This window comes from Pelodiscus sinensis, chromosome 21, assembly GCF_052426305.1.
Source record: "Pelodiscus sinensis isolate ZL-2025 chromosome 21, ASM5242630v1, whole genome shotgun sequence".
Classification (NCBI taxonomy): Eukaryota; Metazoa; Chordata; order Testudines; family Trionychidae; genus Pelodiscus; species Pelodiscus sinensis.
In genome coordinates, this window is record NC_143072.1 from 17,951,691 (window position 1) to 17,977,955 (window position 26,265).

At 41.0% G+C, this 26,265-nt stretch overlaps 1 protein-coding gene across 3 annotated transcripts in view; it reads left to right on the forward strand.

Annotated features, from left to right (window-relative positions):
- Positions 1-26,265, forward strand: part of NF1 (neurofibromin 1) — a 201,571-nt gene that overhangs the window by 70,034 nt on the left and 105,272 nt on the right. For 2 of the 3 annotated variants that reach the window (XM_075904831.2, XM_075904829.2), the window contains exons 21-32: positions 469-909; positions 2,096-2,235; positions 2,824-2,946; positions 3,754-3,837; positions 5,433-5,549; positions 6,115-6,296; positions 6,400-6,611; positions 7,518-7,679; positions 9,809-9,912; positions 11,829-11,964; positions 19,167-19,229; positions 25,924-26,082. In XM_075904831.2, coding sequence (XP_075760946.1) covers positions 469-909; positions 2,096-2,235; positions 2,824-2,946; positions 3,754-3,837; positions 5,433-5,549; positions 6,115-6,296; positions 6,400-6,611; positions 7,518-7,679; positions 9,809-9,912; positions 11,829-11,964; positions 19,167-19,229; positions 25,924-26,082 — 1,923 coding nt within the window. The remainder of the gene's footprint in view (positions 1-468; positions 910-2,095; positions 2,236-2,823; positions 2,947-3,753; positions 3,838-5,432; positions 5,550-6,114; positions 6,297-6,399; positions 6,612-7,517; positions 7,680-9,808; positions 9,913-11,828; positions 11,965-19,166; positions 19,230-25,923; positions 26,083-26,265) is intronic. The other variant, XM_075904830.2, reaches the window with a different exon arrangement.

Consider the following 26,265-nt stretch of genomic DNA (forward strand, 5'->3'; position numbering starts at 1 on the left):
GGTTGATGGAGAATGTTTGACCTTGAATGATAAAGGTATGTGAAAGAGGAGGGAGTGATATATTCTGCCTCTTAAATTGTAATAAAATTGTCAGTGTCTCAGTCCTCTTCCAACAGCCTTTTGTGACCCTACTGAGAGTCATGCCCCACTGGTTGAGAAACACTGAACTAAATTAAAAAATGGAGAGTTCCTTAAAACCCTCCTAAAATCCCAACTCCACAAATTTGGTTAGGAAAGTTGCTCCATGGCACAAGCCCTTCAGACGCATTTGTTTACACTCTCCTACCTACTGGCCCTTGATATAAAGATTAACCAACTCTTCTGAGACTTGAGTAGTTTGTTTTTCATTGTCATTGTTGTAAACTTATTGGATTCCATTACTGAATTGTACTTAAACTATTTCTTATCTGTATCTCATAAATGAATGTCATTTGAGAGAGATCTCATTTTGAACAACTCTTTTTCCAGGTTACTGATAGTCTTCACAAGACAATTGTCAGGCGACGAATGTCTCATGTTAGTGGGGGAGGCTCCATAGACTTGTCTGACACCGATTCTCTGCAGGAATGGATCAACATGACAGGGTTCTTGTGTGCTCTTGGAGGAGTATGTCTCCAGCATCGTAGCAATGCCGGATTAGCAACTTACAGCCCACCTATGGGCCCAGTCAATGAGCGTAAGGGCTCCATGATATCTATGGTATCCACCGAGGGAAATGCAGAGACTCCTGTTAGCAAATTCGTAGATAGATTATTAACTCTAATGGTCTGTAACCATGAGAAGGTGGGACTTCAGATACGGACTAATATTAAAGATCTGGTGGGTCTGGAATTGAGTCCAGCACTTTATCCAATGCTGTTTAACAAACTGAAGAATACCATCAGCAAATTTTTTGACTCTCAAGGACAGGTAAAATATTTGGAAATCTACTATATATTTTGAAGAGTGAGTGAGTTTGTGGATTTGTTTATGTAACATAAAGCCATACTTCGCGATTACCTGCAGATACCTAATTTTGCATGAACAGTCCTGCCACTTAAATTAACTGAACGCACTACTATTTACACTGAAAAATGCTGGGTGAAAGGTTTAAATCAGTGTTTCTCAAATAGCAGACCGTGGCCAATGGAGCCAGTAAGTAAATAAACTGGAGCAGCCCGGTAGTAACTTTCTCAGAGTGGGTCCACAGACCACTTTGAGAAACACTGGTTTAAATAATTGTTTTTGTTTGTCATTGGAAAAAAGTCATGATTATTATGATTTAGAGTTCATAAAAAATATTGAACAAAATTAAAATCAAGTTGCCTATTCAACTATTATTTTACTGAAAAGAAAATATTTACTGTTACAGATCACAAAATAATTCAAAGTAGTTACGGAAAGAGTAATGGAAGCTTTACGAGTTTCTAATTCAAACTTACTATGTATGGTCATTATTCAATAAAATGAATGTTTGAAGTTGAAATCCTACACATTTAAAACTGTTCTTTTACTTCCCTTTTGAAAGCACATTAATAAAAAATTCTATGACATATATTTAATTTCTTGAACTTTCCTATAAGTATAATCTTCGCAAAATGACTCTGCCTAGTCAATGATGAGTCTCACCTACTAATATTTTCATATTTTTATCATATTGAAAATATCGGCTATCTTACTCGTTCACATAGATAAATTGATACCTATATATGTATGGTTGTGTGTTTTTATGCAAAGAGCCAGAGAATTATTTATTACATGATGGAAGGTATCATGATGATATGTGTGAATAGACCGCACAATTCTTAATTTGCATTTTAAGATTCCAGACTTTATTAACCTAGCATGCTTAAATTCCTTATAAGTGTCTTTATTTTAGCCATCATCCTACTTAATAGGATTTATGTGATGGGAAAACGTTGTCTTTTACTTAAACATTTTGAGACCTGAACTCTGTTAAGTGTTGGAATTCTTTTGACTAGGTGAATGAGAACAATACCTGTGCATTAGACTTCTGCCCATTTTTAGTCACATAGGTATTTATTAATACTATGAATGTTTCATTATTTCTTTTTGTACATCACATCTAAAAAATTGACTAGTCTTTTTCCTGTAGGTTTTGTTAACTGACACCAACACACAATTTGTAGAGCAGACTATTGCTATAATGAAAAACCTGCTTGATAATCATACTGAAGGAAGCTCGGAACATCTGGGGCAAGCTAGTATAGAGACCATGATGCTGAATCTAGTTAGGTAAGATATCGATTGTTTCTACTCTGCAGAATATCATTTTTAGATTATCAAGCAGTCTCTCAACTTCCCCTTCCTCCCCCTCGTGCTATATTTGGGTTCAATAGCAGGGATGTAGAATGCTGATTAATATTCTGATTCTCAGCCCCCAGGCTTGCAGAAGTTAAAGCTATAGGGTAGCCACTCTGATTTTTGCCATGCTGTAAGGCCCACCAGTGGATTATCAAAGCTAGTGGAGCTAAGAGCTCCGCCATTCCCCATCTCCTCCCTTTCACTCCAGATCCCAGGAATATTCCTGACTCATCTCCTTCCCCTATATCTGTGGGGGTAAGCGGATGACAGTTTAGGGTGCTACAGGGCCATCTCAGTCAGCTTCCAAGATCCGCAATGACTGGTTGTACAAGTATAATTCTAGATGTAAAAAAGGGAAAATTGTCTCTCTGTCTCTGTCTCGCAGGAGCTTGTTATCTAGCGAGATAACTAGGTTGTGGCATAGACAAAAGTAGAAGATATTCCTGAAACGTCATCTTTCCTCCCCCAAATGCGCTTTGATATTTATTTATTTATTTTTATTTTTTCTGACCCTCACAGATACGTACGTGTGCTTGGAAATTTGGTGCACGCAATTCAAATAAAAACTAAACTCTGTCAACTAGTGGAGGTAATGATGGAGAGGCGAGATGACCTTTCGTTTTGCCAAGAGATGAAATTTAGGTGAGTACTAAATTAAATAATAATTCCAATAATAATTCATAATTATAATAGACACTATGGGTGTGTCTAGACTACCTAGTTTTGTCGACAAAAGTGGACTTTTGTCAACAAAACTATACCAGCGTCTACACTACCGCTGAGTTCTGTCGACATAACGTCGACAGAACTCAGCAGTTTTGTCGACGCTGGTATACCTCATTTTACGAGGCATAACACCTTCTGTCGACAGAACTCTGTCGACAGAAGGTGTTATTGCCTGTAACATTGCGTCCAGACTATGGAGTTCTGTCGACAAAGCAGCTTGCTTTGTCGACAGAACTCAATGTGTCTGGACGCTCTTTGTCGACGGAAGTTTTGTCGACAGTATCTGTCGACAAAACTTCCGTCAACAAAACGCGGTAGTCTAGACGTACCCTATTTGGAGTAGTATTTTTCTTGTGGAGGATAGTGGACAGGTGGGAGTCGAAGAGACCCTTCCTTACTAACTTACATAACAATACTTTCTTGTTTCTTTGTATTTAATGTAGGCCTCAATCTTGTATCTGTATCTGCTACCCTTGACCTCTACACCTGTGCAGAGTCCTCCTAAAGTCTGATAGTCGGGACTCTATGTGGGTGCAGGGTTCTCTTGGAAGTCACTGCAGAATTAGAGCTTTAACAGTAATCTACAGTTACTAAACCATGTTAATCTTTTAAGGTTTGCAGCTTAAATGTGCCTTAAATATAAAGTTTAATTAAAAACACCATCTCAAGCATCATCAGCTTCGAATATTGGATACTCAGTTTTCTGTGCTGTAATACTTACAGGAACAAAATGGTTGAATATTTGACAGACTGGGTTATGGGGACATCCAACCAAGCAACAGATGAAGATGTAAAATGCCTCACGAGGTAAGAGCGATTGATACAATACGCTTTCTGAGGCTAGCTCTACACTGCAGGAAAGGGTGCGAGTCCCAGCTTACATAGACATTCTCAGGCTAGGTTTTGTCTAAGCTAGCATGCTACAAATCAGTAGTACAACTGCAGCAGTGATGCATACAAGCAGCCCCAAATGCATACCCTTAGGGTTTGGGCAGGCTTGTGCTTGGGCCAGCTAGCATGGTGGTGCTGCTACTGTTGACCACACGACCATGGCTGCCCTGCAGTTGTCAGCATGATCATTCAGATGGGAGCTAGGATGAGCATGTCTGCTCAAGCTAGTAATCACAACCCTAGCACTGCTAAAGGTGTCTCAGGGTTTGTGTATGTGTCCATTTAGTTTGTGGCAAGCTGAGGTGTGAATCTGCCACTCACTTGCCTTTTGTGGACTGACTGTGGATCTTGCTGACACATGAACAATGAGTTAATGGGCTTTCTGCTATTCCTCTTTCAAGTAGGAGTAGATGAGAGCAGATGAACAAACTTTTATTGCAAATCAGCAGGGTCCATGCACATGGTCTGCAGCAGACTAATGCAGAGTAGAGTCATAATGGGGCTAGATTTAGTCAGTTTAGGTGCCTAAGAAAATTCCACATCTGTATATCCCATAGCCTAGTGATTAAGGCACTCACTGAAGAGACTGGTGATCCCAGTTCAGATCCATTCTACTCATTGGGTGGATTTGAAGTGGGCATTTCCAGGGAGAAACCCTAGCCTTTGCATTAAAAGTTACGATGGAAATCCTTGTCCTTCACTCCTGGCTACTCCCGTAGTGTTTTGAGAGAGCTCACCTACAGGAGCCCAATCTGGTAGGTGTACTCTGTGTTTGTGCGATGTGAGTTACAGCCTAAAGAAAAATGCAGAGCTCTGAACTTCAGCTTTTGGTAAAAAAGAGGAGATTATCTTAGCATTTTGTTTAAACTGTGTAACTGTCATTTTTAAGATTAAACATACAATTTTTTAAAGAAATTGTTGAAGTTTTTGAAAAAATCAGCTTACCTGTAACATGAAAGTCATCTGGACTTACCATGATCTGTGAATAAAGCTAATGTCATTCTGAGGCCTACAGAAAGAGTGATCATGCTTTAGTTTATATGATTCATAAGTATCTGATAAATTAGATCTACATTTTTTAGGAAACATAGTAAGGCTTTTAAACTCTGATTATAACCCTGAATTTGTTTTTACCAAGTCCAGGACCCTAATTCTACTCCTGTTTCATGTTTGTAGAAATACGAACAGGACAGATCCTAAGTTTGTTTTGGATATGTAGCCAAAATGAGCTACATGAAGTTAAGAGGAAATATATGTGTTGCCACTTGCTGTATTTTTGGTTACTTTTTAAAAGTTTAATTATATTATAACTCACTGTCCAAAGTTGATGGACTGCTTTGTGCTGTTCAATAATAGCAGATTTTTTTAAACATATGGAGCTTTAAAAAAATAATTTAGTAAGGAGACACTTGAATTCTAGTTAGGTTTATAAATTAAAATGACTCCAGTACTCTTTAAGGAAAAGGACAGATGGGCCCTGCATAATTTAACTGTTTAATTTTTTTATTCAGAGATCTAGACCAAGCAAGTATGGAAGCAGTGGTCTCTCTTCTTGCCGGGCTTCCACTACAGCCTGAAGAAGGAGATGGTGTTGAACTGATGGAAGCCAAATCCCAATTATTTCTGAAGTAAATGGTCATTTTTAAATGTTTTCAATTATACTATTATTAAAGGCAGATACATTATTCTGTGTTACCAAGAAATTTTCTTTTTAATCTTGCAAAGGTTAATTTTTAAACAGTGAGTTGCCTCAGTATGCCCTCTGAATTTGTAAACCTTCACCTTTTAGGTTTAAGCAAACACTTGAATTTGTAAAAGCAAAAAAAAGTGGAAAGTTGTCTTTAAATGTAACTCAGAATTACTTTTAGATTTTCATTTTATGGATGGAAGAATATGCAATATTTTAGAAAGACAATCCTATGAAATTGAATTGTCTAGTTTGAGGAATTATCTAGGCAGGCTTTGTAATACTGCCTTTCCACCTCTCCCATCCTTTAAAAGCTGTAGTATGTAATAAACACAGTAAAATGAAAAAAAAAGAGAAAAATACCCAGAACAAGTCCAACTTAAATTTGTCAGAAATGTACAACAGAGTCATTCTATTTAATATCCTAGACTAATCTGCTAGAAGTGTCTTGATTCTGTAAAATTTATCTCGCTGACCCAGATCTCCAAATGCTATTTTTGTTTTAGATATTTCACTCTATTTATGAACCTTCTAAATGACTGTAGTGAAGTTGAAGACGAAAGTGCACAAACAGGTGGCAGGAAGCGTGGAATGTCTCGAAGGCTGGCATCACTGCGACACTGCACTGTTCTTGCTATGTCAAATTTACTCAATGCAAATGTGGACAGTGGCCTTATGCACTCAATAGGTAAACTAGTTAGAAATAGCTATGTATGATTCACATACGAAGGCTTGAGCATTTAATTAAGAAGTATATGTCTTAAGTTTTTGTTGCGTTATTCTCTTGTTAGGCTTAGGTTATCACAAAGATCTCCAGACAAGAGCTACATTCATGGAAGTCCTCACCAAAATTCTACAGCAGGGTACAGAGTTTGATACACTAGCAGAAACTGTACTGGCAGATCGATTTGAGAGATTGGTGGAACTGGTCACTATGATGGGTGACCAAGGAGAGCTGCCAATTGCTATGGCGTTAGCCAATGTAGTGCCTTGTTCGCAGTGGGTAAGTTGATTCATGCATCCATTTATGTGATGTTTAACCCTGAGTGAATTTTGTTTTGTGAGGTGTAACTTGCCTGTTTCAGAAAGTCATACGTAAGACTTGTAATAATTAAACTTACTGCTCTAATGTAATGATGATGTTGCAAGGAAAAAAACATCTACTAAGACCTGAAGAGCTGAGGTTGTCCTATTATGTCTGTGTTGTAATTCATGGCCTTTTTCTCAGAGGGTTCTAAAACTGGAATTGGGTTTGCTTTGCTGAGAGCTTTAGTTCAACTAAAGCATTGTAATATATTTTAAAAGAATACTTGAAAAAGTAATTAGCCTATAATTGTAAAATGGTTCCTTCTTGGCCTCTAATGGGAATCAGAGTGGGGACTGTTGTGTATATGAACTGTAATACTAGAGTAGGCCTGTGTTTTCATAACCTAATGTGCTTTTTCCCTGTTCTTAGTAGTACTGTATTATATAGTGGGTGAATCTTCCATCTTGGTTCATCATAGACTCACAAATGAGCTGGGTTTTTGGAACATATTAAAAACCTACCATTATAGCATGAGATGATGTGGTACTTGAGGAGAGATTTAGAAATAAAATTAGAATTGGGGAATGGGATGAGTACACATTAGGGTTTATTTGCAAGACTTAACAGGGGAGTTCATGGCTAGACCATGTTTCAGCCTATGTTGTACAAATTTTAATGTGCTCAAATATTTCAAAACAGTACAAACTCCTACATGGAAGAAAAGATTTAACGCAAGGAAAAATACTTGAGATGCAAATGATCATTGTCGTCTTTTTTCTAGTGAAGGATACATTAACATTAGAAATGTTTTAGAGGAAGTGGTTTCACAATCCAGTCTCTTTACTGCTCTGACACACTAACCTCTTTATTCTGCTCCTTAAGGATGAGTTAGCTCGTGTCCTGGTCACCCTCTTTGACTCCAGGCACTTGCTCTATCAGCTGCTTTGGAACATGTTTTCTAAGGAAGTGGAACTGGCAGATTCCATGCAGACTCTTTTCAGGGGAAATAGCTTGGCCAGTAAAATAATGACTTTCTGTTTTAAGGTAAGTTTTTGTCATTTTCAGTTCCTTTTATAAGACTCTTTTGAAGAATGAAAGACTAACAGGAAAAAGTATTAACTTAGAAATGTGAGACTGCAGTTGGATTACATTACCAAAATCTCAGCAATTGAAATAGATAATTAAAAATAATATGGTGCTCTCTGGTCACCAGAATTAAGTTAACTATAACCTGGTGGCTGTATTTGTCTACATAATCCCAAACAGCTTTTGAAAGTTCATCAAGATTCCATGCAGTTATTTTTATAAAGATACTATAGGTTGAACCTCTCTAGTCCAGCAACATCCAGCCCCCAGGCTGCCCCTGGCCTGCAGCACTCTCCTCCATCCCTTGCAGCCTGCAGGCTATCTGCAGGGGGGAGGAAAAATGGTTCTGGGGGCTGCCTTTGCAGCCACCCATGATCTACTGGCTGCCCCCTGGTGAGGAAGGGCTCCAAGGGGCTGCCCCCAGTGCCCCTTTTGCCTGCCCCCGTGACCTACAGCTTCAGAGGGTAGCCGAGTTAGGCTATCTGTGGGAGGGAAAGGCAGATTTCTGGGGGCTGGCCTCAGCCTCTAGCAGTCTCTCCCTCTTCCCCCCTCTCCCCGCCCAGTGGTCTGCAGCCTGTGGGGAGGAGGTTCCAGGGGCTGGCTCTGGCCTGCAGCAACCTCCCAATGGCCTGCAGACTCCCCGCTGGAGTAGGGAGGGCAGAGACTGGGGGTGGGTGGGTGGGTTTGGGTTGATCCTGCGTGGGATTGGACTCGATGCCTCCTGAGGTCTCTTCTGACCCTATGAATCTTGTGTTCCAGAAGTGATCTATGAAGTACAAATATTAACTTTGAATTATTCTGTCATGCCCATATCTGATGGATTTAAAAACTTTTTATTAAAACTAAGACAAAGCTAGACTTTTTTTTTTAAACTGGTTGCTGTTTTATCAGCGGTCTGGTTTAAAAAGGTATGGAACTGTCTGTTTCCTTAACTTGTTCAAGAAACATTTCTTCCCTCTGTGCATTCAATTTATAAGAAGAATCCTTTGGTACCCAAGTTGCATAGATATTTCTTCTATTACAGCAGTGATGGCAAACTTGGTATTTTTTTGGTACATAGCAAATAACTTTTAAGTTAGGAGGATGTGGTCTTAAAAAAATGTCTAGCACTTATACATAAGAAAAGGAATGGTATTTCTTAGATACTGATTTGAAAGCTTGTTAATTTGCTTTACTTCTAAAGTTTAATGTCGCACATAATATTTAATGTATTTGCATATACGCATAAACTTTTCCAGCAGAAAGGTGATAATTCTAAAGTATTTTTCATATTTCTGAAGCATATGTTTGCTTGTGTGTTTAGGTTTCAAGCTATGAGAATTATAATCTCAGAGAATATCATATATATATATATATATATATATATATATATATATATATATATAATCTCCCAATGTCTGTGACTCCGTAACGCTGTAGCGTTAGGTGTTGCCTCTGGGAGGCGCTGTTGCCTCCTGCTGTGGCGCTCGGCGAAGGGGGGCGGGGCGGTGATGTGCTGTGTGACAGAGGCTCCATGCCCCGCCCCCTGGCTGTGAACAGACCCTGGCAGGAGGGGAGGGAGAGGTGGAGGACAACTGGGAGGCTGCAGGATCAATGCTGGGGTGAAGGGAAACGGTGCAGGGTGGCAGCTGGAGCTCATAGGCAGCCACTTAGCTGACCTGCCACGTGGGAGCAAGTGGCACAAACAGCCATTTGGGCTCCACGCTCCTCATGCAGGAGGAGGAGAAGAGAAAGAGAGAGTGAGAGGCAGGAGGAGGGGAAGAGAAAAAGAGATGGAGAGGCAGGAGAGCTGAAAGCGAGAGAGGGGGAGGCAGGAGGAGGAGGGGAGAGAGTGAGACACGTAGCGAGAGACCGGAGGCTCAGGAGAGAAGACAGAGATAGAAAGGGAATAGGACATGGAGGAGAGACCTGAAAATCCCGTTTTATGATGGGCTAATTGGCTGGTATTTTAAGATTCGTAGTTTGTACAAACTTAATTAGATGCTGGAATAAAATAGTGCGTTAAGCTTGACATACACAATATTGGAATATACTCTTGTGCTTTGTGTTATGCTGGACTAGCCACATACTCTCTCTATTCTGCATAGGTATATGGTGCTACATATCTACAGAAGCTCTTGGAACCTTTATTAAGGACTGTGATCACATCCTCTGAATGGCAGCATGTCAGCTTTGAGGTGGATCCTACAAGGTTTGAAATATAGAAAAAGTTCACACATGATTTATAAACTTTTTCTCATCCAGACAGGATTCATTTTCATTTAATGCAAAAAATTTTCCTTTTTCTGCGGTTTTGTTTGCCTCCCTCCTTCAGTTATATAGACACACATGCACAAACTGACTTCCGTATAGCCAGGGAGAACTAGGCTGGGATCTCCCAGACTCCAGTTCTGCCACATATTTGCTTCGGCCATGGAGAGAAAAGGGGGAAGATCTGTTCTCCTTCTCCACCACTGTTCCATATTCGCCACTGAATATAGACTAGGAAGAATCAGGCCTGAAATATGACTCTTGCCTGTACCATTGCAGATGGCCTGCTCTAACCCAGTGTTTCCCAACTTTTTTTAACTGGGGACCTGCAAACCCATTCACAAACTGTTGTAACTTCTCATTTGCATATTTGCATATTAATTGTGCAAATAATGAATATGTGAATATGCAAATATAATGTTACTGGTCTGCCAAAACCCTGGCCCTAGAGCTCCCCCAGTGCCAGCCTTAACCCCTGTAGTCCTCCCTCCCGCCACTGCACCCAACCTCCCCAGAGTTCCCCAGTGCCGCCATCCTCCCCCCCGCCCTCCCTCCCAACCTCTTAGAGGTCCCTAGCATTAGTCCTGGTCCTGAAGCACCCAGTGCCTTCCCTGCCCCCCTCACCTAGTCCTGCACTGTCTCCGAGCTGCCAGTGGGGTAGTGCTGCCCGGGTTACAGCTGCTCTAAGGCTGCTGAGCTGAGCTCCGTGCAGCCCTCCCGCCATGCAGCAAAAGCGCTCTTCTGTGGCTGGGAAGAGACCCCGCTCCTGTCCAGCGCTGGTTGGCTCAGAGGCGGGGCAGGACATGCCTCTTCCAGCAGCTGCGATGGCAGTGGTGAACCCCATCCCGGCCCCCAGAGCCGTGGCGGCCCAACAGAAAGCTCAGCCCAGCACCTAACCCATTGAACCTGTTGCCCAGTTCACATGGAGTCTTTTACTTTTTATGTGGCCTACTTTGTCTTCATTACTCCCAGGTCTTCTCAGGGTTTATACTAAATGGCTAGATTATTTTATAGTTGTTTTTTTCTAACTCTCTTCTGTAAGTCTCCCTATTTGTTTTATATTACACTAGCTAAAATAGCTTTATCAGGGACAGGCACATGTGGCTGGAACCCTCAGCACGGAGCAGCCCTCACCCACTCAAAGCAACTGGCGACTCCATGTGCCTCTACATCGGCCAATGAGAGCTGAGAGATTATTCTGGGAGTGGAGACAGCAAAACCTCCACTCCCTCCTTAGCATGCAGTGCAGAGATCCATGTGGAGTGAACAGCCAGCTGTTTTGAGCGGCCTGGGGCTGCAGTAGGCAGGGTGTACCTGAGGGCCCTGCTAGACTGCTGGCCAAACCCTCTGCACCCCCTCTCTTGCCCACAACTCCTTCCCAGACCCTGCACCCCTTCCTACACTCCTACCAAGGCCAGAATCCCCTCCTGGACCCTGCACCGCAATGCCCTGGCCCAGGTCACAGCCCTTTCCTTCACCCGAAATCCCTCTCAGATCTCATACCCTCTCCTGCATCCCAGTCCCCTACCCTAAGCTCCCTTCTGCACCTAACCTCTATCCGACACCCCCTCCATAGAAAAGTATAGCTCTTGACCACTTACCAAAAGCTTGGAGTGGGTTCCCCTATCAAAAATTGTCTGCCTTTTATATTCATATCTTTGACTTTGGGAAGTGATAAATGACCACATTTATAAATACCCCATTCTGCCTGCATGAAATAACATATCTGTAGCTATCTCAATAACTGCTTGAACTTTCAATAAAACCATGATCCTAACAAAACTTGTTACATATGCAAATCTTAAAGTGCAAACAATAACATTTTGAAAGATTTTCATACATGTGGGTGTGTTGCAGATTGGAGCATGCAGAAAGTCTTGAAGACAACCAGCGGAGTCTCCTGCAGATGACTGAGAAATTCTTCCATGCAATCATTAATTCCTCTGCTGAATTTCCACCCCAGCTTCGCAGTGTGTGCCATTGTCTGTATCAGGTATGCCTGCCATTGAGGTTTAAATCTTTAGAGCCTAAATTTCATTGTAGAGATTGTAAAGGTCAGAACTTCTGGTTTAAAACATTATTAAATGCCATTGGCCAATAAAAAGGTGGTACAAGCATTTCTTTCTTAAAACTGTTTTTAGGGGTTTGTGTAGTTTAATTCTCCAAACTGAATCTCAGCATATATATCCTTAACTTAGGGAATGAAAAGTGTTTGTGAGCGGCCTGGCAGACCTGTGGTAATGCAACTCTGAATTCACAGCTGAGCACCCTGACCTAATTAGGGTGGGGATTATCATGTCTTGCTCTAATGCCTCCGCAAGGAGAGTAACTCCATAGCATTGCTTAATTGAGGGGTCAGCAACCTTTCGGGGTGGAGTGCTGAGATTTGATTTATTCGCCTCTATGTATGGTTCCAAGTGCCGATGATGCTTTTTGAAGTCAATAGTCCTACTTACAGCAGCTTCATTAATAAATAAATTAAGATGCAGATCTTACCTTTTAGTGCAGGTGTTGGCAACCTTTCAGAAATAGCGTACCAAGATTTAACTTAGTGATGGATCTGTGTTCTGGGGGAAGGAAAGGGGAGAGTCAAGGGCAGGCTGGGTATGATGACTTTATTTTCTAAACCAGCTTCAGCTAGGGAGAATGGTTTAATTTAAATTATTAAACAGATTAAGCATTTTAACTTTCTCATGTTAGTTTATCAAACTTCATTTAAAATAAAGTAAAATATTATGTCCAACACAAAAGGTTTAAATGTTTTCTTTATTTATGGCAGGGGCGGGGGGAACCTTTTTGGGGCCAGGGGTCACTGACCCACAGAAAAATCAGTTGGGGACCACACAAGTGAGAAGCAAAAAAAAAAAAACTCCTCCAAAACCTCCCAGTCTCCAAGTTGCAGGGTCTGGGTCAGGGGTAGAGTGCAGAAGCAGGACTGGGAGTAGGGTGTCTGGCTAGGTAAAAGAAGCAGGAGCAAGGGAGGGTGTAGTGTGGGGCCAGAAAAGAGGGTGCAGGCACAGATGAGGGTGTCAGAGCGAGCCGGGGGTGCCGGGTCTTCTAGAGGGAGGCAAGTGAGGGGACTGGAGTGTGTGTAGGTTTGGGCATGAGGGGAGACCTTACCTGGCTTCGTGCCCCCTTGCAGCAATGGCCGCAGCTACTCTGTCCCGGCCGCCCCGGAGGTAGGCCCCACTGCCAGGGCCCACGTGGTTCAGGGCCACCCCAGAGGCCCGTTGTCCCTGTGGTCTGAGGCTGGTCCCGGAGGCCAGAGTTGCCATTGCCACATGGTCCCAGGTTGGCCCCAGACCCCGTGGCCATGGCAGCGGCACCTCCAATCTCAGCAGAGGCGCCACTGAAGAGCATCAGCCCCACCACTGCCTCCTCCCACCACAGCCTAACCTGCTGCAGGGAGGAGGGAGTGCTCTCCAGCAGCAGTATGGGGGAGGAGGTGCAGGGCTGAGGCTCTTCAGCGGCACCTTGGCCGAGATCGGAGGTGCTGCTGCCGCTGCCACATGGTCCTGGGTTGGCCCCAGACCGCATGGCAGCAGCAGCTCTGACCTCCGGGACCGGCCCTGGACCATGTGGGCCGCAGAAGCGGAGTCTTCCCGTGTGCCACTGAAAATCAACTTGCGTTCCATAAGCAGCACGTGTGCCATAGGTTGCTGACCCCGGGTTAGTTACAGAGATAAAAGGGCAGCTGTTGTTGCTGGATGTGTACAGTGGAACCTTTGAGGGTAAGGGCAACAAACAGGAAAAGTCTGGCAGGCGTGGAGGAAGATAAATAAGTTGTTGTGAATTTAATAGCAGTATATACATATACTTTATGTATCTGGAGCCACTGCCCCTATATAAAGTCCATTTAGCTAATAAACTGTGTACTCTACATAATAGTATCTTTAAAAAGGTCATAGGTATTAGCTGCAAAAATACAAGAGCTATTAAAAAACCTGCTTGGTCACTTACTTTAAATAGTTGTCTTCAGTCCTCTCCTTAAGTACCGTGAGAGCATAAACTAATCTTTCAAGTAAAACATAACCATGTTTCTATTCCAATAAAAAGCCTCTAACAACTATTATCCTCGTTAGTTTTGTGGAAATATTACTTATTTATCAGATAAGAAATGACCAGAACTAGCACTTCAAAATGTTCTTTGAGTCACTTTATTGTGAAGCTGGTTAAAATGGAAAATAGCACACAAGCATCACAGTTTGAGGGTCTCTTCCTGTAATGTTATTTTATGCAAAAGTTTTATTAATTTTGTAGAGGAGCTTTCAGGTCGGGGTTTTTGTTCATTCCCGTCATTTAAAATAACTTTCAGAGTCCAAACTGATGTGGCATCAATAAGTTTGTTTACATTGTTTCAAGTGGCATATCAGCCTGAAATGCTAATGGCAATATGTTGGTAGAGAGTAATCTTAGGATGCATCATGCGCCTCGCACAGGGGTGAGTAATAATTTTTTATAGGAGGCAACACTAAGTTTTTGGTAAGTGGTCAGAGGCTTCACTTTTCTGTGGAGGGTCTGTGGAGTCTGGAACAGAGGTTGGATGCAGAAGGGAGCTTGGGGTAAGGGACTGGGATGCAGGAGAAGGTGTGGGGTCTGAGACGTTTGAGTGAAGGGAAGGGGCTGTGATCTGGGGCAGAGGGTATCAGTGCGGGAGAGAATTCTGACCTGGGATAGGAGTGTAGGAGGGGGGATGAAAGGTCTGGAGAGAATTGTGACCTGGTACAGGCGGGAGGAGAGGGTACAGAAGGCTTGGTTGTGATTTTTGGGAAGGGGATTGGGATGCAGGTTCAAGAGAGGGGTATGGATGAAGGGGGTATTCACACATTGTCCCCACCTCCAGCAAAATCTCTCAGCTCCCATTGGCTGGTTTCTGACCAATAGGAGCGGAGAGATTTTGCTAGCATGCGAATGAATGCGGATAGTTGCAGTTCATATTTGGGGATGCGGATACGAATTTTGTATCCGTACAGGGCTTTACCCCTCTCATCAAGCACTTTCTGAAATATTTCCCTACGCTTTTACACACGATGATATCTATATAAGGCAAATGCCTTTAAATGGCAGCAACATATGTTCTTCAGATCTGAGTGTACTCATATACTAAATTTTCGAGATGTGATGCAAAAAAAAGGACAAATAAAGAATAAGATAATGCAAAAACTGAGACCCCATTTGCAATGACTTTTGTGATGAAGCAAAATATAGCAAAGAATTGATCCTGCTTCGCAACTTGTGGAAAAGGTGAAAATATAGTTTTTCATAGCAAATAACCCTTTGTTACAGGATAACGCATTTTCTTGAGCCATTTGTGTGTAATAAAAGGATTCCATATATATTTGCAGATCAAAGCTACTGCATTGCTATTTTCTACTAATTGAGCAGTCCTTTTATAAATATAATTTCTTAAGCTTTCGAGATTAATACTCTACAAGCAATGCATTGTTTTTGGTATTTATTGAAAATAGGAATTCCTGAAGATTTAGACATCCAAAACAAATTGAATAGAGATTTTTATTTTTTAACTTTCTAGTCACAGATCTTTAAAATGCCAAAGAAGGGGGATAAAGAGAAATATATCTTTATCTATTTCACAGTACTGCTAATCAACTATTACCTTTGCATGGGTCTAGATCTACAAAAATAACATGTGCCTAAGATATAAAACAGTCTTATTGTTCATTTTTTCCCCCCTCTGTCTGGTGGTGGTGGTAGGAGTTTGCATCCAGTGGTGTGTGAGGGGCTGATAGGCAGGTTTCGTTTCAAGATAAAACAGATAGATACTGCTTCATAGATGTTCCATCTGAGCATTATCAGTTGACTATTTTACATTAAACCTTGATTACTTCAGTTACTTGACATTATTTCCGCTGGTCTCTGAACAAGTTTTTTTGTATCTTGTGTCTCTGAACCAGTTTTTTTACATGCTGTTACTAGAATATTTTCAAATCTATTTCTATTTCAACAGTATTTTGTTAACAGTTATATATATTTGTGTACAAAAGTATTTTAATTTTAATTCCGTGGCTGCTGGAATACATACATTGAGGTATTGCCTAAGAAAATCCTACAGAAGGCTACTAAGGAACATTTTTACTTCTCACTTTTTAAAGCATTGATGTATCAACTAGGTTGCTCTTGGAACCAAGTGTCTCATTAGACTCTGCCAAACTACTACAAATGAGATAAATTGAAAAAATACAATACTAAGATCAGTCTTCATCTGACAATTGAGGAGTACTTAAGGTTTTTGAACAGTCTTCTGTCTTCAGCCTGAAGTAAATAAATCTTGATCCTGAATTTGTTCTGTGAATAGCTTTATGCTTACATTTCATTGCCTATTGTCTCCCACTTTCAACTTCTTACCCTAAATGTTTGCTTTAGCAAAATGTTCACTAGCTTGTTCCCTTACATTTAAGTACTAGAGAAATGGTGGCCAAGATTAAAGAAATGTGATTGTTTGAACAGTCATTCTTTGTTGCGTGTTATAACTCTACTTTTAGAGGTTCTGTGATTCATATTTAACACTCCTCCCCACCCCCCTCATAAAAATTTGGTTGGGAAAGAGCAAAACAATTCTTTAAGTAATCTCAGAAAATCCCTAAAGGACTTTGCCATCTCCCAGCATGAAATGTATTCAATCTTGCAAATGGGACTAATTTTGCAGAGGTTTTTGGGGGTGATAAATGTGGTCTCAAAAAATAGACGTGCAGAAAATACTAATCAGAATTCATTCTGAAAATGAATCGCCTTCAGTTAATGCAAAAATCTCATTAAAACAGAGGTAATTTGGATATTAGGGACTACACTGGATAGCATTTGGGGTAATAAGAGTAAAATTCGTGATACAAGGTATTTCGTTGCCAAACCAGTGTTTTTCAACCTTTATAAAAAAAAAAAGTACCCCTTTAAAAAAAATAGTACCCCCAGACCGTCCCTCCTCCCCACCCCCCAACCCAGTGCACCCACCCCTCCTCCAGAGCCAGAGTGGTGGGCTGGTAGTAATGTGTGTCTCCTGATTCAGCCACCCTTCCCACTGGAGCACCATGGGGAGGCTGCCGGAGAGGAAATTAACTAGGAGAGATGGCCACAGAAGTGTTTCTCTCCCCCCCCCTCCCCCCCCCCCCCGCGCCCAACTCATCTCCCAACTTGGAACTGCGCCGGGTCTCACCGGAGCCGTCACAACCGCAACCATGTGCTTTTCCCACCAGCGCTGGGACGTGCACACAGAGCGACTGCTAACATCTGGATGCGTGGCTTCGAACATTCAATTTGACAGGCACATGCAGCCACCCTCTCCCCGATCCCCTTTGCAAGGCAAAATCCCGGACACTTTTTGCCTGATTGCACTTGTGTTGATGTACCAACCAGACTTCTCTTGCGTACCCCCTAAGGGTACGTGTACCACAGGTTGAGAAACACTGATCTAAACTAATTTGTTAAGCCTCTGGTGATTATGGTGGTTAGTACACCTGCTCATTCATTGTCAGGTAACTTATTCCATAGATGGTTGTGTAAGATAGGAAGACAAGAGTAAACTTAGTCAACATACCGTTACCAAAGAGCACTGTTTTGTCTGTGTAAAGGACCAGTGATTTTTTCTTAAGAAATGGTCATGGGTTTCTGATTTGATCCAGAAATTCATTCCCTAATGCACAGCGTGTATAGCAGTATCTATTTCTGAAATTAGCACTAGTAAATATATAGGACAGAAGTTTCGACTGACATACCAATGTGAAAATAGTTTTATTAGTAGGTAGATCTTGTGTTGAACTGATCATGCATGGTACAGCAGTTCTCAACCTGTTTACTATTGTGGGCTGCATATGCAGCTCTCTTTTATGTGGGCCGCATCCATACAACACATATACTGCTTATATGACCCTGAGGATGTCGCTTGGACTGCAGCTGTATGCTGAGTGGCTTGTAAGCATCCCACACATTGAACCACTCTGCTAGAAGATAAATATGAAGGGGACTGGAGATAAAATCTTTGTATTCATTTCTACCATTTTTCTTTTATAGGATGTTACACAGACTTTATGGTGTTTACTGGAGCCTTGCAGTGGGACTGGAATCCTGCAGGACCCATTGCCATAATAGCAGGAGGGGGTGTCTGTATTGAGGGATGGGATCCCATGGGTTCCACAGGACCTGCTGCTATAATAGTGGAGGAGTTGTTGTAGGGCAGGACAGGAACAGAATTAAAAACAGTCCCATGCAAGTCTCTAGCGCCTACTTGAATTATGACTTGTATTATTTCTTTTTTTAAAAGAGTGCATTGTAAGCTTTCTTGTAACAAAATTCCAAATTCTCGTGTGGCATGTTTCCTCCTTAATGCTATCTTACTGTAATCTGATGGTTACTCCTGCTTTATTCCAGATAGTTAGTCTCTGCTATTGTGGAGAATGTGGCTTTTATTCTCAGGGTGAAGTTCACCCCTGTGCAGAGGGAACCTTACACAAGGTCTCTGCTCCATTGTCTGACTTAATTCATAGTGTGAGGTGATGCACAGGCCTTCGGTCGTCCCTGTTGACCAGGGATGAATTTAAAAAATAGACGTGATCAAGTCAAAACTCTTGAATTTTCAGTCTGTAGCAATGTATGCATAGACCTGCTGGTTTTCTCAGTCTTTATTCACAGAAATTTTCTGTGCCATATTAAGCATCCATTTAAAAATAATTTAAACCATGATTGTGATCCATTTATGTTGAGAAAATGACAAATATGAATCATGCTAAATTGAAGGACACACAGAGAAACATGGGAAGATTTAAACCTAATAATTATTTTAAAAAGTGAGGTAGACCTTGTAAAAGTTAAATCTTGGAAATATATTTTTAAAAGAATATTCTGGGGCATGGCAAAATATATTTTGAAAGCTGAATATAATTAATTTATGCCTGATATTGTTTATCATAAGCAAATTTAAATAGTTGGACTTTTAACCTAGCCAGAAATAGTAGAAATGATTGAAACCCAACATTTGCTTGCATTGTATTTAGTGCTTTGTGAATAGGATGTAGTAAAGTAAGTATGTGGATTAAAAACTCCATCAAACTTTAGTTTATATATTTCATTTTTTGTTACGTTTGTTACATTTTATTGTGTAATTTTATGTACAAGTCAACATTGTTTTTTGTTGCTGTATGTAGTTGGTGCTGTGACTTGTTTGTGCTCATCTCTGTTCTGTAGGCAACTTGCCACTCTCTACTGAATAAAGCTACCGTAAAAGAAAAAAAGGAAAACAAAAAATCAGTAAGTTTGGAGAACTTTTTATTAGCCATTTCTTTCAAAGCAAAAACAAAGTCTTTTGCTGTTTGTTCAGAACATCTTCACCTTTAGCCTATTTGACCTTCACTATAAAATCATTCTACTAATTCTGGCACAAAAATAGCTTTCATTTCAATTAACACTGGGACGAAGTTATATTTTAAATATTCTCTGTGTGCCTATTTGAGTCAACAAAAAGGCATATTTAACCTTAATGCTTGATGTTCAGTATTCTGATCTGTCCTTGCCACCATTTGCAGTTATAAGTAACTGGTAAAAGAAAATTACTTACTGACTTCAGGAAAATCCAGGTCTGCTTTGTTACTTTATCATGTTGGTTTGTAGATGTGAAAGTGAGAAAACTCAAGTAAACACAAATAGTGCACTGAAAAGTGGCTTTTATTTATTTTCCCTTAATTTTGCATTGTGAGTAATCAATACAATATAGCATTTGTACTTGCACAAAATGAGCACATTTCCTAAGATAAGCAACTAATAGGTTAAAGAAAATAGATTTTAAATTAACAGCTTAGTAGTATACTTTTGCTTTCCTTACAAGAAAACGTGTATTGATATAGTGATGTCATTGAAAGCCAAGATTTATTGTGTTTTGTGGGTATTGCAGTCTGCAAGTGTATGAACACCATGAAGAATAAGATGAATAGAGGAAGAATGCAAGTTGAGCATTTTGTCTCCCATATTTTTGCATTACTTTAGCAGAATGTTAATCATTTTAAATGTAAAAAGTGTGATCTGCAGAGGATTATTATTCTAAAAAAAATTAATCAGTGATTGATGAAGTCATGAGAATTGTGGATGGTTTGTAAGTGCAGCAAAATAGTCTTTAATATATGCTGTGTGTTAATGATATGTTTTCCATGGCATTTCAGGTGAACCAGAAGTTACATGACCACCATTCTGGGTTAAGAACATCTTTAGTAGGACTAGATTTTATATTAAAACTCTCTATTTTTTAAGGATTTCAATTTAAAATCTATTTGAAATATGTAGTCCTGGAAGAAAACAAGAGATTAAATATTCCAAAGTTTACTCTTGGAGATTTATTTCTCACAGAAGATGCAATTTACATTAAATAATGTATAATTTATTTACTACTATTTTTGAAAAATATACTACCACTCCAAATACTAAGTCTGTATAAGGCTATGTTTAAAATTTTGAATGCAAGACTAAAGGCATGTTTGAAACTTTTTGAAGGAAAAGTTTTGTAATTTTATCTGATGGAGAATTATCGTGGTCCTAATGTTTTTCTTTTTCGTTTTCTTTTAAACGACCACGCCATTGCTGTTCAAAGAGAATAGATTTTTCACAATCTTTTTGGGTATGTCTACACTACCCCCCTAGTTCGAACTAGTGGGGTAATGTATGCATACCGAACTTGCTAATGAAGCCCGGGATTTGAATTTCCCGGGCTTCATTAGCATAAAGCCGGCGCCGCCATTTTTAAAAGCCGGCTAGTGCGAACCCCGTGCCGCGCGGCTACACGCGGCACGGACTAGATAGTTCGGATTAGGCTTCCTAACGAGGTGTACAGATAGTTCGGATTAGGAAGCCTAATCCGAACTATCTAGTCCGTGCCGCGTGTAGCCGCGCGGCACGGGGTTCGCACTAGCCGGCTTTTAAAAATGGCGGTGCCGGCTTTATGCTAATGAAGCCCGGGAAATTCAAATCCCGGGCTTCATTAGCAAGTTCGGTATGCATACATTACCCCCCTAGTTCGAACTAGGGGGGTAGTGTAGACATACCCTGAGATCCATGAAAATTGCTTTTTCCTGATGGCTATTGAGCAGTCTTTATCGAACCTACATTCTAGACAGAGCCAGACTGAAAGGTACTAATAAATGCTTGATGTTTGAAGCAAAACTGAGATTTGGGACTATTGAAATTCAAGTTTAAAAAATATTGCAAAATTTCATACTTCAAGGCTTTTGGGGTAAATAGCGATTAACAGAAATCAAACAAGGTTTCTGTTGACAGATAAAGTCTGTTTTTGCCTGAAGTTTAAACTTGAGTACAGAATTTATGATATTCAAATGGATAGTGGTACTAAAACAATCAGTGGTGTGACTGTGCTAGCTCTTTAAAAGGTGCTGCCTCTGAAATTAAAACTCATTTATTTTGACACAGTAAATTTAATCGATCTTTGTTCGGGGGGCATTTCTCAAGTTTTAAGCTTGGTGGTACTTGTGGTATTTGTAAAGGTAAATGTGGTTCAATAACTGAAAGCTCCAACAAATAATCTATTTATTTAAATATAGCTCATTTAATTTATTACCCAGATGATTAACAGATTATAGTTTATTTTTTCATACATTATTAATCATGGCTCTTCATCAGCAAAATTTATTTCTAGAGAATTTCTAGGTTCTTTTACCCTTTGAAAATGAATGCTGAGGCCTGCAGAGCCTGCATAAGCATTATTGTAATGATGCAGGTTTGCTGCCACCTCTGAATCCTAACCCTTAACTCCTTTTTCATTTTTTTAAAGACACTTACATTTCAGTTTAAAGTTCTTTTAGGCAGAGATGTCACTGAGCTATTGCTTGCTTTTTCATCATTAGCTGTCTAGTATATTTCCTGGTGAGCTTACTAGGGATGTTAAGTATTGTGTAATTGAATAGTCGTGTAACTGCATCATATCTTAGTGGTTACACAACTTTTCGATAGTCCCTGGGCGGTGAGGCCAGCAGCCAGTGCGCTCCGGTCTTACTCCCTGGGAGCCCCCTGCCACCCTGCACTGCCCTCTCTGATATAGAGGCAGCAGCGCAGGGTGGCAGTAGCACCCTGTCCACATGTGGGGAGGGGAGGGGTGGTCTAAGCTCCCCACAGACAGAGGCTGCTCCATGGGATGCAGAGCAGCCTCTGTTTGTGGGGAGCTTGGGCCCGTCACGGACAGAAGCTGCTTCATGGCAGCCCCTTTTGGCGCCTCTTCCCTCTGATAGAGGCAGCAACATGGAGGGAGGAGGGCAGCAGGTGGCACCAGGAAGCCACCTCTCCCACCCCTCATGCTGCCTCTGTATAAGGCAGCAAGAGGGGGGTAGGCGGGTCTGCGGGAGTCGATATGCATGAGAAGCTGGCTTACAGATGCCTCCCCATGTACATTGGCTCCAGCCTGCCCCCCTCACCCTGCACACTGCTGCCTCTCTATCAGAGGCAGCAGCAAGTAGGGGAGAGGTGGGTCTGGTGCTTGTGGGAAGCTGGAGCCTCCCAGGCACTGGCTCCCACCCCCCTCCCCTTGCTGCCTCTGTATCAGAGGCCGGGAGAAAGGGGGGGAGGAATGTGTGCATTCAACAAGATAAACTGATAAGCCCAGGCTGATCATTTAATTGTGTAGTTGTCTACACGATGACATCCCTAGAGCTTACTGAGCTTCATGATGTTCTTAGAGATCTCTCTCTGTCACCTTCTACACACACTGCTGCTGTTCAATCTGTGCTGTCATTCACTTTTTTCACACTAACAATTCTTTTGTTCTTTCTCCCCTACTCCATTTCTTCAATGTACTTGTAGGCAATGTTCCCTCTAATCTTTTCCCATACATGGGATAATTTTTTTATGTGCACCAAGGCATGTGTGACTTTTTTCCTACTGGTGGCGTACAAACCTAGGTCTAGGTGCTCTGCTAATTATCTGGGTGGCATTGGCATCTCCTCAGTGGCCTCACAAGCACCCTGCTTAGAGGGACCACTGCTTGTAGGACAAAGCATCAGTAACCTTTCATGGACAAAAGGTAATGCGATCTCTGAACTACCCCAAAGGGATTTTCTACAGTGTCTTTGGTGTTTCAGAAATCAAGAACAAGTAAACTAAAGAACCTAACACTATAAAAATTCATGGCAAAATTTAGGCTGTGAGGTTTACACCGCGGTTGTTTCAGCTGCATTTACAACAGCTTAAATCCTCATGAGCCTTGGAACCCTACACATGCGGAGGCAAGATTTGTATTAAAATAACATTCTTGCTGCATTTCTCTTATAATTTCTTTTCTAAACAATAAGATTCAGAAGGACACAGACTATTTGGAAAAAAACACATGCTCTTGGATCTAGTCATTGCATTCCCTGTTTGCTTCTTGGAACCTTAAATAGAACTTGATAAAGCAAAAATTGTAAAACTATAGTCTTAAATATTTATTTGTAGTTTATCCATGACAGCTTTGGTTTTCCAAATGAACTTATTCCTGTAACCTATAAACAATTTTCATGTAATCTGTATTTAGTACAATTTCTTCATGGATTGTGTATCCTTAGTTTCATTCATTTAAATATTGAGAAGATAGATCAAGCTGGGGAAAATTATTGCTGTATTAAAAGCCCCATGTGAAGCAAAAAACCTACTGGTATATGTGCTGACCGGATTAGTATATCTGTTCTCCTGCTATTTTATGGAAAGGTGCTTTAAATAATTACTGTAAAGTTTGAAGCGCATGAACTTTCATATCTACAGAAGTAGCTATCACCAGACTCCCCACAGGAGATTTTTCTAAGATCTCAAAGTATAATTCTTACTGGTGTTCTCAGGTGGCATTTCAGAAGTCGAAGTAGCACACGTACTCCATTTAGCAGTCTAGAACAGGGCTGGGTAAAATCCGGCCTATGGGCCAGATGCAATGGGAAGCCTCAGGCAGGCTCCCTGCTTGCTCCCCACCCTTTGCTGCTCAGAAAAGTGGTTGCTGGGCTGATTTGTGTCTCAGCTGTGAGGCCAGGAGAAGGGGGAGAGGCTTCACACGCTGCCCCCAGCACAATCCCATTGGCCAGTTTCTGGCCAATGGGAGCTGCCTGTTTGGAGAATAGGCAGCATGCAAAGCACCACTCCCTCTCTCCTCAGGCTTGTAGTTATTCACAGACATGCATGGCCCCTGCAGCTATGCTGGGTCGGGGCAGGCAGGGAAATTACCTAAGCAATGTGCTGGGCTATTGGCAAGGAGTCACCCAGGTAAGTCTCCCAGCCAGAGCATACCACTGGCACCCCAGCCTCTTGCTCCCCACAACTCTCTTCCCCCCCATCCTGTCCCCCTCCCCTACATAACCCAAACACTCTGACCCCCTCATGAACCCATGCCCCATTTGCCCCAGTTCAGTACCTCCTCCTGCCATAGGTCACAACCTAACCCCCTCCTGCCCTAAGTCAGAACCTAAATCCCTGAACCCCTGATCACCATACCCTCTTTCACCCATACTCCCTCACCTCAAGTTCCCTTCTGCACCCAACCTCCATTCCAGACTATACACCTCCCCCGTTAATATCATGGAAGAGTGCGGCGTTTGACCACTTTCCAAAATCTTGGAGTGCTCCCCCCATCAAAAATTATTGTTCACCCATGGTTTAGAAGATATTCCTCAATTTGCTGCATATCTCAGTGACCTTATTCCAAAGATTTTTCAGGTTAATTAACACCCAGTCCATGAAGTGCTCTAAGCAGTAGGAAGTCTTTCTTTTCAATCCCTATGTTCACAAGCCTTTTATTTATTTAAATGCAAAGATTCTTTAGATGATAATACGGAAAACTTAATCTCTCTCTCTCTCTTTATATATAGATATATATAATCTTGTTCTACAAAATAGTCTAATTATTTTGGACTGGATCTCAAAAAAAAGTAATACCTAAATCTATACTTTTTCAGCAGAGTCTATCCCCACTTTATATAATATTGCTGGGTGCTGAAATTGGTAAGAGGGAAGGGTAACTGTGTACAAGCTAAGAAAAACCTTCAATAGCAGAATTCCTCTTTACCAGTATAACTCATCCGTTCTTGACCATTTCATTTCATTTGGCAAAACTGTTGAAATGGCAGGATAATTTCTCTTGATCAAGATTTCTTTCAGGTTCCAAAGAAGTCTGTTTCCAACAAGGTTAAAAGTACCCAAGAATCATTTTAATGTAAATTTTAATGATGAAGTAGCTTTTGCACATAATCTTAAAAACCTGATAAATTAGAGACAACACACTTTCCATGTTTTACAAAGTTGAACCTCTCTAGTCCGGCACCCTCCGGACCGGACTGGTGCCTAGCCAGAGAATTTGCTGAACCACAGGAGGTCAGTATTGTCTTGCAGCATTAACAAAACTTCCACTTCTTACTAGGCTCTTAGAAGACATTTAGGGGTAAATTAGAGCTAAGTAACAGCACAGAACACTAAGAGCCAGGACTGGTGGCTGTAAACAAACTTTATGGGATTGCTGGAAATTTGACCCTGCTCATGACAAGTGGACATCCAGCTAATTAAAATTATTTTGGACCACAGATGTTGCTGAAGTAGAGAGGTTCAACCTACAGTCATTTTTAACTACTTGGTTTTGTACAAATTAGAGCCTCTTGAACAAATTACTTGAACTAAATAATTTTACCCACATGGGGATGGTTCTATGAGTCTTACAGTAACATTAGGCATGGTCTGCTTTAAAAATCCTTTTTCCTCTTGCACTTAATTATCATGATGATGTTATTCTTCTTAGGTTCCAAGTCCATTATAATTCAGAACTTAAACAGTATTATCAAATCAACACACTCCTACTCAAATGCATCAATCCTGAATAGTCATATTTATAGTCTAGAGTGATTGAGAAATACTTAAAATTGGACCTTTGTTTTAGCTTTCCTTCCTCTTCTACTTCAATTTAAACCATGTCTTTATAATTCTCAATTTTACTTTTTAGGTTGTCAGCCAGCGGTTTCCTCAGAACAGCATTGGAGCAGTTGGAAGCGCCATGTTCCTAAGGTTCATCAATCCTGCAATTGTTTCCCCTTATGAGGCAGGGATTTTAGATAAAAAGCCTCCACCTAGAATTGAAAGGGGCTTGAAGTTAATGTCAAAGGTGAAGGATTGAATTTGTTTGGCTCTGTACTTTTATTTGAATTTACTGTATTTAGTGAATTAAAACCAGATTAAATCCTTTATTTAAATACAGGTTGAACCTCTCTGGTCCAGCATCCTCAGGACCTGACTGGTACCTCACCAGAGAATGTACTGAACCATTGGAGGAGCATTATCAACACTT